General features: G+C 31.9%; 2 protein-coding genes across 2 annotated transcripts in view; both read right to left on the reverse strand.

Annotated features, from left to right (window-relative positions):
• The window catches only part of LOC106461121, a 33,168-nt gene extending 27,633 nt beyond the window's left edge, over positions 1 to 5,535 (reverse strand). Inside the window, exons 1-2 of the mRNA XM_013920912.2 lie at positions 2,609 to 5,535; positions 1,471 to 1,622 (exon numbers count right to left, since the gene is read on the reverse strand). Of these exons, the coding sequence (XP_013776366.1) occupies positions 1,471 to 1,622; positions 2,609 to 5,074 (2,618 nt within the window). The 5' untranslated portion in view covers positions 5,075 to 5,535. The remainder of the gene's footprint in view (positions 1 to 1,470; positions 1,623 to 2,608) is intronic.
• Positions 5,130 to 11,767, reverse strand: part of LOC106461113 (muscle M-line assembly protein unc-89-like) — a 9,568-nt gene continuing 2,930 nt past the window's right edge. Inside the window, exons 2-3 of the mRNA XM_013920904.1 lie at positions 5,269 to 7,801; positions 5,130 to 5,138 (exon numbers count right to left, since the gene is read on the reverse strand). Of these exons, the coding sequence (XP_013776358.1) occupies positions 5,130 to 5,138; positions 5,269 to 7,801 (2,542 nt within the window). The remainder of the gene's footprint in view (positions 5,139 to 5,268; positions 7,802 to 11,767) is intronic.

Raw genomic sequence — 11,767 nt, forward strand, 5'->3', positions numbered from 1 at the left:
TGTCAATAAGTTTGGTATCAAACTGTAGATTATAATTAAAATTTTAGTGCTGTACATTATTCAAATTCTTAATTTAAAAGTAAATATTAAAAAATAAATCCTAAATATCAATTTTTATATATCATATGGTATGTTGAATGCAGCACTGTTTCAAATTAGATGTTTGTGATGTCAAAATGCAAAGTCTATAGTTTTGTACGAATTAGGAACTCAAATTACCAATATTGAGAAGCTAGAATATAAAATAAGAACCTCCTATATTTTCTACTTGCTGAGATATCGTTCATGTACTGAATCAAACACAGTGGCCCCACTCACCTTTTTCCATTTTTGGAAACGGTGTATATGACATGTGAATAACTAATCAAAAGCTCAGAATGTCCTCCTAGTGGCTTTCTCAGCCATTTTCATGTGTTAGGATGCCATTTCATAATTTTTAGACTGAAATACAGCTTAGTTACTAAACTTGATAAATTATAGTAGAATTCTATGGTATTAATAAAGTAATTTATGATTTTTTGTTAGTCAACTCTATATATAAAACCTAAAAAAAATATTATTTCGTTTCACATCTTCCATGAGCAAAAGAGAAGCAGCAACCGAGTACAAAGATCGTAACAAGAAGAGATAATTGTTTGCTTTACTTATTCATTTACTGTTCTATGTTTTAAGAAAGATAAGTTTATGAACTTGTTTGTAGACTGTAATAATCTATATACATATGTAATGTATAATAACTGAAATGTGACTGTATTTTAAAAAGTACTAGTCTACTAAAACACAGTCAAGACAGGTCACCTTGTAAAGACTAAAGGTCAGTTTTATACCATTGGATATGGTAACATGAGTGCATGTGCACTGCATCATTGTAACTTTTGTATTGTTAGCCAGGCATGTCTGGAAGGTCAATATAATAAAAATAATAAATATATATAAATGCATATTGTTATGAGATTTAGACTATCGGTCAAACTGACAGACCCCGTATAGTTAGGGTAAAGAAAATAACAAACAAAATATAAAGTTTTACTAAAAACAAACATTTGAAATGTATTTAGGAGGTTTTAGAGATTACACAAACAATATTTGAGATTTTTAATCATGACATGAAAATCACTTCACACTCAGACAAGTAACAATAAAGACTCGATATTTTCACAAACAAATCTTTAGTAAAAATACTTCATTAAAAAATCTGATTTTTTGTGTACAAAAGACTTGGAATTATTACTAAAAGTCAACCAAATTTTGTGAAGATACAAATACAGCATTAAAAGTTATAGTATAAATACTTAATGTGTGCATATGTGTATACAAACTTGTGTATTTTATACCAAGCCTGTCGTAAAAGGGTTAAACACAATATAAACTTAACAGACCAAAATCATTATACTGAACTAAAGATTTAGGCTTTATGTAATCGTTCTCAATACTGGATGTAATACTTACTTCCCTTACTTACTTACTTACCAATGTTCTATTCTTTCTTGAAGTTCTCTTAGTAGATTCTCATTGAGATTTTGAAGCTGAGGGAAGTACTTTAGTAGCTGATTGAGAATTTCCTCTGGAATAATAGATGTACCTTGTTCTCTCTCTGCTTCTCCAACAGCTTTCCTGAAGTCCTAAATCATAAGAAACACACATATTACTAAATCTTAAAAATAAGAAAAATGTTCATTACTACTCTTCTCTGATAATAAGGAGTTATAATTATATGCTTGCATAGTATAAAATCTGTAATAAAATTACCTAGTAACTTAATTCATAACTTATACATATTTCAGTGTTCAGATGTATCCAGTAATTCTGTTTAGACATATTTAAATGCCTTTTACTTATTAGACTAAAGTAACTTTGGTTTATCTAAGATATATCTGTATTTTCATGACACATTTAAATATTATGATCACTGAACCAATTGTTCACTCTTATCATTAATAGCAAGTCCACAGATACATATTCGAGTTGATTACATATTAAAAATGTTTTACTTGTACTTCAAAAGAACAGGGTGCATATGTAAAAAAAAATCAATGTTTAATTTAGTTTGCAAAGATCATTTCTACATACATTGTCAATGTGAATATTTATCACCCATGATTATAAACCTAAATATTATTTACAAATTCTTGGCTTTGAAGAACTTCAAGAATATTTATGACACTACTACCTTTCCATGAATTGACATAGTACATGAACTTAAGGATTCTTCTTGCTTCTAGCACAAGTTTATTAGCTATAAAATATACCAATGCATGGTGACACAGCATATTTACACATACACATAAATAGACTTGAACATGGGTAAATGTATACTTGCACGTATAAAAACTGAATCACTTAAAACGTAACTGAATGTCCCAATCATATGATGTGTGAATTTTATGAAGTAGCATCTACTGCTTTGAATTTAAAATGCAGCATATAAAACACATATTAAATTTTTTCAATTACATTCTTATTAAACGATTGTGACTTTTAAAAGTCAAAAACTTGTGTTCATTTAAACATTTTCTTTAAATCATAATATAAAACTTACAGCTCTACTCCAAATGTTTCAGATTCTTTTATATTTCAAAACTATGAATGAAACAAAGAAGTCAATTACCTCATTTAGTAGTCTCAGTACGTCAACAAACAATTTTTCTGATGTCATGATCTCCTGTGCAATGTAAAAAACACGTCTTTTCTTCTTCTGTGCAGCAGTTTCTTCAATATCAGGAGTCAGTGATAAGATCTCTTCATCAGTATCTTCAGAAGATTCTTCTTGCCAGCTAATTTCTGAGGTGGAAGACCTGCTACTCTGCAAAAATTTTTCTTTTTCTTTTGAAACTTCTACACCAGAAACAGGAAATTGCTGTGAAGCTCTGATTTTAGGTTTGCCATGCTGGAAAACTAGTCGTGTTCTTTCTTGTCCTCTCTCATCACACCTATTTTTCGATTCTCCTCCTTCTCCCCATCCTTTCTTTTTGTGCCTTTCTAGAATAAGTTTCAATTCTCTTTGAAGATCTCGAGTAAGCTCATCTGTGTCTTCTGATTCACTCTGTTCAAAAGTTGTTTTCTTTAAGGAAAAAAGACCTTCTACTGGTACTGTTTGTACCGACTTTTCTATAAGGTCAGGTGACTGCATAACCAGCTGCTGTTCCCTAGAACATTTGGCTTTTGCTCCAGTACTTGGTAATTCATTTTCTGGCACAATAGACCAAAACTGCAAATTCTTGTTCTGTTCATCTTTTTGACCCAGACTTTTTTGTTCTAATTCTTTTTGTTTTATTTCATTATGAGCTACACTGAAATGCTGTTTATCTATGAAACTGGCAGGATCACAACTTCCTTCAAGTTTATCTAATAAACCACTGTCAATCTCCTCTACATTGGCAGGAAGGTTACTTGCATCATACCATTTTGTTTTTCTCTTGTCCTGTAAAGTTTGATATTTATTCCTCTCTACCTCAGGACTAGGTGTCTTAGAGTTTTTCCTCTGAACTGGTTCTATAGGGACAGCAGATTCCTGGTTGTAAAATATACTGTTGGCTACTTTAACCATATTATCCTCTATTGCCAAAGTTGTCTTGATTTCATCATCCATTTCTGTAGAGTGCTGTTGGTGAACATTACCATTTTTGCTGTGAATGTTTGGTTCATTTGACATATCAGGTAAATTGGCATTTTCATCTACTTCAGGTAATTGCATACTTCTTTGATCTTCTAAAAGAACTTTACAAATATTATTTTGTACTTGTCCTGTTAGTTGAGACTCCATTTTACTGTGCTCTTTCTTCCACCCTAAATGACATATTTTTGTAGACTCCTTATCATGTAAAACTTGTTCACTTTCCATAGACTCTTGCACTATTTGCTTAACTCCACATTCACCTAGACTTTTCAAGTCGGTGCTTTCAACCCAACTGTCTTTCTGGTTATTTGATTCTTTAAAACCTGATGAGTCATTATAGCAAGTATGAGTCATGCTAATGTTTTGACTACATGTATCTTCACCCTGAGGAGAAAGCCCTTTTGACCTAGAACGTGGAGGAGGAGGGGGTGGGGGTAGTGGACGAAACTTCATTTTTTGATAACCCTCAAACGTTTTATCATTTGCAACTGAAGAATTTGATTTATTCTTAATAACTGATTCTTTCTGAACCTGAGTATAGACTGCTTTAACTCTTGGAACAGTTGAGGAAGATATTATTTCTCGATCAGCTTTTTTTTTCCTGATATCACACTCATCTAATGATTGGCTGCGACGAGTTTTTCTTTCATTCATCTTCCAAACTGGAGTCACAATTTCAACTGTTCTTGACCGTTTACGTTTCACTCTTGGAGGGGGTCTTGGTTGTGTTTTTGTCACGATGACTTGTGAATTTGAAGTATTGGGTGAAATGCAACTATCTTTAGGAGAGTTCTGAATTTCTTCATAGTAATTTAATTTTCTTCTCAGAGAATTATAATCTGGTGGAGGTGGTCTTGGAGGTCTAGGAGGCTCTGGACTTTCTTGATTAAGTAAAGCTTCTGAAATATTCTTATTTGTGGTTAAAGTATTTTCAGCCTCACTCTTATCTAATGATGGAATTTTAAAATGCATCTCCATACCTACAGCATTTGATAATATGTTCTCTACTTCCTTGTTCTCTTTTTCCCATGTATCTCTCTTTATCTTATCTTGTTCAGGTGAACTACGGTGTTCTGGTTTTATCTGTGAGAAATTTTTGGCTTCATCGTTTGGATCTTTTATCAAACATATTACTTTCTTTCCTCCAGTATTTAAGGGTGACTCATCAGGAAAGTAAGTACTGTTTTGAATGTTTTCTAGGGTTACATCTTCCTGAGGAGGCTTGCTTTCAACTGCAAAAGGTTTAACTTCTGTTCTGATCTCAGGACTCTGTTGTGATGTATTACTTACCTCATGCTTATTATTTATCTCATTCTTTTGCTTAATTTTTGGTGGAGGGGGACGCTGGGGTGGTGTTTTCTTTTCTGATAAAGAACGAGGAAGTGTGGAAACCTTTATAACCGGGGATGGAACCTTTTGAAAACTCTCCAAAAAAGGACTTTTTAAAACAGGCAACATGACTGTATGAGGTCTCTTTTTATTCTTCCACTTGATGTTCTATATGTCCTCCACTTTACACCATCTTCAAAGTTCACTTGATTCACCAGAGCTTCACCTGAAGACTTTTCATCAGCAAAGGTAACAGACTTATCTTTCCTTAGAAAGGTTTGCTTATGAACTGCCCTGGGAGATAAGCTTAGAGCACCAACTACCAAAGAAGTTTCCCCAGATTTCTGTATTAACCCATTGTTATCAACCTTTACATCTTCAGTAAAATTTGTGGCTTCAGGTAGATGATCTGTTGCCTCCAACTTATCAGAAGGAGTTGTGGCATCAGTCTGTGGAGTGGTAAATGTATCAGGGACAGCTTGTGGACTAAAAGGTCGAGGAGGTCGTGTAGGTTTAGGACCTTTTGCTGTTGGAGTGTTTGGCCTTTCATTCTGTTGCTTACTCACTGGACTAGATGGATTTTTGGCTTTAGGTGTAATGCTAACTGGTTTTCCAAGTTTTTGTGATGGGCTAGTTGGTCTTACTTTGTTTATAGGTGTTGTTGATCGTTTTGTATTACTGGAAGGGCTAACTGGTCTTTGTGTCTTACTTAAAGGGCTATTTGGTCTTGGAGTTTTATGTGCTAAGGAAACAGATCTCCCTTGCTTGTTTATGCTACTGGCTTTCTTATTTGGGCTCACTGATCTTGGTGGATGAGTTTTGGTTTTGATTTCATTACTGAAAGCTTGAAGTGATCTTTGTGAAGAAACTCCAAGTCTTTTTGGACGTGGAGGAACAGCTGGTTTTGGAACAGCATAATATGTTTCTTGCACTAATTCACCCTGTTGAGCTGATTTGCTCTCTTCACTTGACCTTTTTTCTTCCATTTGCTTATCAAGACAAATAGGTTGTGCTATCTTATCAAAGCAGATGGATTCTTTCATATTGTCAGTAGATATTCCTTCTTCTGTAAGATCAACATCTGAAAACTCTCTGCAACTTTCAGCTGATTTTCTTTCTTCTGTTAGCTTATCACAGACTGCCATTTCTTTGACGTTTTCAGCACATCCTTCTTCTTCATCTTCTCTTAACCTATCAACAAAGTTAACATCTTGTACAGTTTTTGCTAGTCTTTTTTCTTCTTCAGATAAAGAATATTTTTCAGTTGTTACTTCTTCCTGGGGCTTATTTGACTGTTCCTGAACATTTTGTGTGTAAGTTATATCAGTGCTAGCAATGGCCTTCTCTTCAGAAAAAACTTCACTACCATTTTGTTCTATAAAAGACTTTTTGTGAACAGGAGATTTAGCTACATGTTTTTCTCTTTGAGATTTACTTCTTGCTGGAGGAACAGGTCTAACAGGAATCCCAAAATCATTAGCAGCAGCTTCAGGAAGATTCTCTTTTGTAGCTGCTGATGAAAATTGTGTTTCTGTTACCTCAGATTTTTCTTGAGCAAGTTGTTTTAGAGTCTTGATTTCAGGAGAAGTTTTTGTTGTATTTTCAACTGGTTCTGGAAATACTTTTGAACTTGTATTAGAAGTTTTTATTCTTTTTTTTGTTTCACTAACTGATCCTGAAAAGTTCATATCTTCTTCCAAAAATGGCTCTGTGTTCACAGTTTCTTCCTTTAATCTACTTGTGTTTTCCCCTTGATCATGTTTAGTTTCACAAAGTATTTTTAAAGCATCACTATTTCCCTGAGATGATTTTGAGGGTGAACGTGAAGATGTTTTTCCAAGCATTGGTTTAAAAAATTTGTCTTTAAAATTTGTTCCAAAAGAAAGTTTGGGGAAAATACTTGAATGTTGAAGTGCTGAAGATTCTGACATCTGGGCTTCATTTTCTCTCTCTTGCTGTAAAATTGTTTTTCCTGAAGCAGGAACTTCTTTCTGAGAGTTTGGCACATCAGGAATTTCATACAGACCATTGTCTGAATAGTCTGCTTCACTACTATCATGCTTCCTGACTGTGATAAACTGATATAGGTCAACATTAGGATAATCACTTGATACTTCACTTCCACTGTCATCAATGAATCGAATAACCCCTTTGCAGACAGGAATATCATCGCCGAAACTTCTTGGTCGAGGTCCTCGAGTTCGTTTTTCTCGAAATCGTACTTCATTTTCATGTGCTTCCCTTGAAGCGGATGCTTTTGCAATAGCTTCAGGTGTAGGCTTAGGGGGTTTAATAGGAGGATTCTTTTTTTCAGAACGACGAGATGCCAGATCTAAAGCTTTTCTTTGGAAAACATAAGCCAATCTTGTACAACAAGCTTCATCACTAGATTCTGGTTCTTCATTCCTTTTTGAAACACTCTTTGGAAGTCTAGCGGATAAGCTACGGTAAAATCGTCTGTGAGGCGCTTCCCGAGATGAAGCTGGTGCATTACTAGACACATCTTGTACATCTACATGTCTGTTTACACACCGTTCTTCTCCATCAGTTTTTGCTGCAGTTTCTGTTGTCTCGGTATCTTTTTCTGTTTCAGGAGGTTCAATCATTACAGACAAATGTTCTTCACTTTTTTCTGTGTTTGGTGATTGATGGTTTTTGTTAGTATCATTAGCACCACTTACAGCCATTTCATGAAGGGCTATGCTAGAGCTGTTCTCAAGAGAAACTGTGTTTGCAAGTTTTTCAGTTATCTTTGGGCTTAAAGCTGCTTCTGTTATATGAAGATTATGAGATGAACAACAGAAAGGAGATTTCGAAAGGATCTTTGAGGTAGCAGCCCTACTGGCTGTTTCTGGCCTACAAAAAATTAAAGTTGTAACATTTACACAGAATCCTTAATATAAAATATGTTAAAGTTAGTCAATGAAAAAGTTAACATTTTTAAAAAAAATGTTATTTACTTGCACTTCATTTTCTTAATACATCAAATAATATCCAACGAGAAAAACTATTTTAAACATTTTTCACGGAATTAGTGAGAACTTTCACATACAAGTACAATCATATATTTAAGAAATCAAAGATATATCACATAAAACAAAAAATGCAATGAAGTATATGTTATATTCAAAATATTACAGCACAGTTTAGTTGTATGTGCATTGCTATGGCATTTAAAGTTATACATTTTATATACATTATTTGTTTGTGATAATTTCAAAACATACAATGCAATGAAAATACTGATTATGTAGTTTTTATTTAGCTAATACTGCAAACTTAAATAGCTGAAGGTTCTTTACTGCATTACATGGTCATTTTTTATATGCACAGGTAGAGCTTGCATAACCACATGCACGTTTTGGCGGAACTTGATCAAGTTTGAGTGATGTCCCATAAACGCACACAAACCCAAAAAATAATTGTTTGATAGCAGAATTATTATAAAGGAACTTTTTAATAAAGCTAGTTACAGAATTTACTATTTAATGTTTTATACTGTTAGCATGTTACAAAACATAGTCTAGCTCCATGTGCTCATGTTCTAAAATCTAAGTCTATATTTGATCTAGTCTAAGATGGTTGTGTGGAAACAACCTGCTCATTTTTCACATTTGGGAAAGAGACAAGCTCTACAATTCTTAATGTGTGTTGCATTTAGGAATTATTGTGCAAGTTATTGTGTTCAGTGTTTTAACTTTTCTTATTGCTGTGGGATAAACCTTCAAGCTAGAAAGATCATTGATCATAAAACAATCTAATGAAAGTCCGATACATGACAATGTAGCCACAGATAGCAATTTAACTTATAATCCTGATCCCACATATCCAGTGACAGAAATCTATGTGAGATTTTGGGATAAACTGAATTAACTAGCTATAATCACTGTTATCAAACATAATCATATTTATATGGTAAAAAAAGACTGATCAATATATTTTAAATACAGTCTCTTTGAGAAGACAGATTTTCCTCTTTTCTTTCTTCTGAAATTGAATGCATATACTTGAAGGATATGTGCATATTTTATAAGCTATGTATTTAAAGAAACTTAATCAAGTTTGAGTGATGCCCCACAATTTTATTTTAGTAAGGTTAAAGGTCACAATTGTAACAAATAATGTCACCATGAACAATGCTTCAGGTTCCCATAAATTTAAGTCATGAATGTACACAATATAACTTTTATTTCTACCAGATCATATTTTTATTTTCTGAAAACTTGATATAATTTTGGCAACTATGCAGAGAATGGAAAGCATGTTTAAACAACAAAGGAAAGATAACCTTAAGAGCTGTTTTTTGAAAAATAAACAAGAATCAGCTGCAATTAGGATTCATAATGTCAGCATGCTTTATTGAATGCATATAACTACACTATTAAAAAATATGCTTATAGAAGTTCTTAATATTATTTCCTTAAGTAATGTTTTTAACTGTTAGCATGCTTTATTAAATGCATTTCACCGCATTATTAAAAAAAATGGAGAAATTCTTAATATTATTTCCTTAAGTAATGTTTTAAACTGTTAGCATGCTTTATCAAAAGCATTTCACTGCATTAGTAAAAAAATGGAGAAATTCTTAATATTATTTCCTTAAGTAATGTTTTAAACTGTTAGCATGCTTTATCAAAAGCATTTCACTACATTAGTAAAAAAATGGAGAAATTCTTAATATTATTTCCTTAAGTAATGTTTTAAACTGTTAGCATGCTTTACTGAATGCATTTACTACATTTTTAAAAAAGTTATTAATATTATTTCCTTCACAATATTAACTGAGCCCTTACATCAGTTCACAAAACACAATCAAATAACCAACTACGTGTTTTATTTTCTAGAGCCAACAGAAATAATTTTGAAACTCTTCCCAGCATTCTTAAGCCTAAGACTACAGCTGCCTTGCAAACTTTTGTAGATCTAATTCTATGATAAGAGCAGAATAATACTAATTCTTATACAAATAGATTATTATTAATAATTACCACTCACAAAAAAAATAAAAAAATTGATTTTTGAGTTTATGAAATCTGGACAAGAACTATTCCAAGCGTACCTCAGACTTGAGAAGCAACCTACATTTACTGTTAAACAGTCCTCAAGAAAAGAGACACAAATGAGATTTGGGTCTAAATATAACTCTCAGAAGGCAACTAGTACACGTACTCACACAGTGGGTGGCAAACCTCCAAAACTATATGCAACCTACTCTTAATAGTGCTGTTTGCACTGCACATTAGTATCACTCAACATGGAATTAGAAATAAGGAAATTAAATAAGTAGGCAAATTTAAACTAATTTTGAAGTTATCACAGTGAGACTTTAATTTTACATTAACAAAAAAATAATAATTATGAATTAAAAACTTAAGACCACAAAGAATTCCTTACTGTTTATTGGAGTGAAACTTATTTTACACTACATACATATAGATTAAATTTCTGCTACATAGCTATGTGATTTTAATGTATTCATATCTAAAATCATATCATTCCAGTCCAGTAAGAATGGTTAGAAAGAGACTTTTATACTTAGTATCTTTAACTAACTTATTTATAATTCTCTTTAAATTACATAAAACCATCAAGAACTAAACTTTCAAACTTTGTAACATAATTATTCAACTTGTGTATTTATTACATATATAAGAATAACAAATTTAAAAAAAACAATATCTTTAGTAACTGGATTTAAGAAAGATAATTAGTAATAAAACATTTTTTATATAGAAAGCATTAAACATATAAATGTACACACTCTTTGTCTCAAGTTGTAAATTTATTTTTTAGTAAACGAAGTCAGTTCTACAGCTACTACTTCTTATGGTAAATTAAACTTTAAAAAAGTGCTCCTACTACATGAAACTTGTAATTCCAGTACTTCCATGTATTTTCCTCCCAAAGTAGTAAAACTTTTTCACTTGTAAAAGTGTAAAAACTTTCTTTATAATAAAGAATAAAAAACTTAAACTTAATGATATATCTGGTAAAAATTATATAAAATCACTACCCAGAATACCTCAAACAAAACAAACCAACGCAGGTGTAAATGTAGTTTATTAAAGATGTAATTACTTTCTGAAGATTAAAGCATGTGCATGAATACCATCAATGAATAAATTAATAGAAATATTTTACCATCAATTAACAATTCTCAAATAATTATTTATAGCTTTTACAACCACAAATAAAGCAAAACTTAATAAATCAGTTTCTTAGTAACTATTTCATGTTTAACAACCAAAGATCCATATTCTCAATCAGAATTATTTAAATATAAGTTTATACTGTAGCGTCATTACATCTATAGAAGTAACATTCACATTCAAATAGTATACATGCAACACATCATCTTGGAATGAATGTTTTTTTACAAATATTTTAGATTTTGTTTAAAGGTAAACTTGAGAAGGAAAGTAGATACATGAACACTATTTATAGACAGCAAATATCAACCATGTTTTGAAACTGATGAAGTTTCCAAATTCTTGCATGCTTGCAACTTTTTCAGACCACAAAAGGCCTCGGCTTTGAGTCCAAAATATCACCAATCTCAAACATTTCCACAACATGACTATTTTTATACAAAATATAATGGGTCAGTAGTTCACTTAATTTAGAAACTTTTTAGAAATATTTTATATATTATTTTGGACTCTTGTTATTTTATAATTTTGAAGCTAATGCCTAAAAATTGTCTGAATCAGTAAAAACAGAATTTAATTATTTGGAACTAGTAATTTTAAAAAAGTTAATCTTTTGTTAAGCGTAATTGAGCTAATAATCAGTATTTTCTAAAAACTGATATTACACAAAACA

Source organism: Limulus polyphemus, unplaced genomic scaffold (assembly GCF_000517525.1).
Source record: "Limulus polyphemus unplaced genomic scaffold, Limulus_polyphemus-2.1.2 Scaffold900, whole genome shotgun sequence".
Classification (NCBI taxonomy): domain Eukaryota; kingdom Metazoa; phylum Arthropoda; class Merostomata; order Xiphosura; family Limulidae; genus Limulus; species Limulus polyphemus.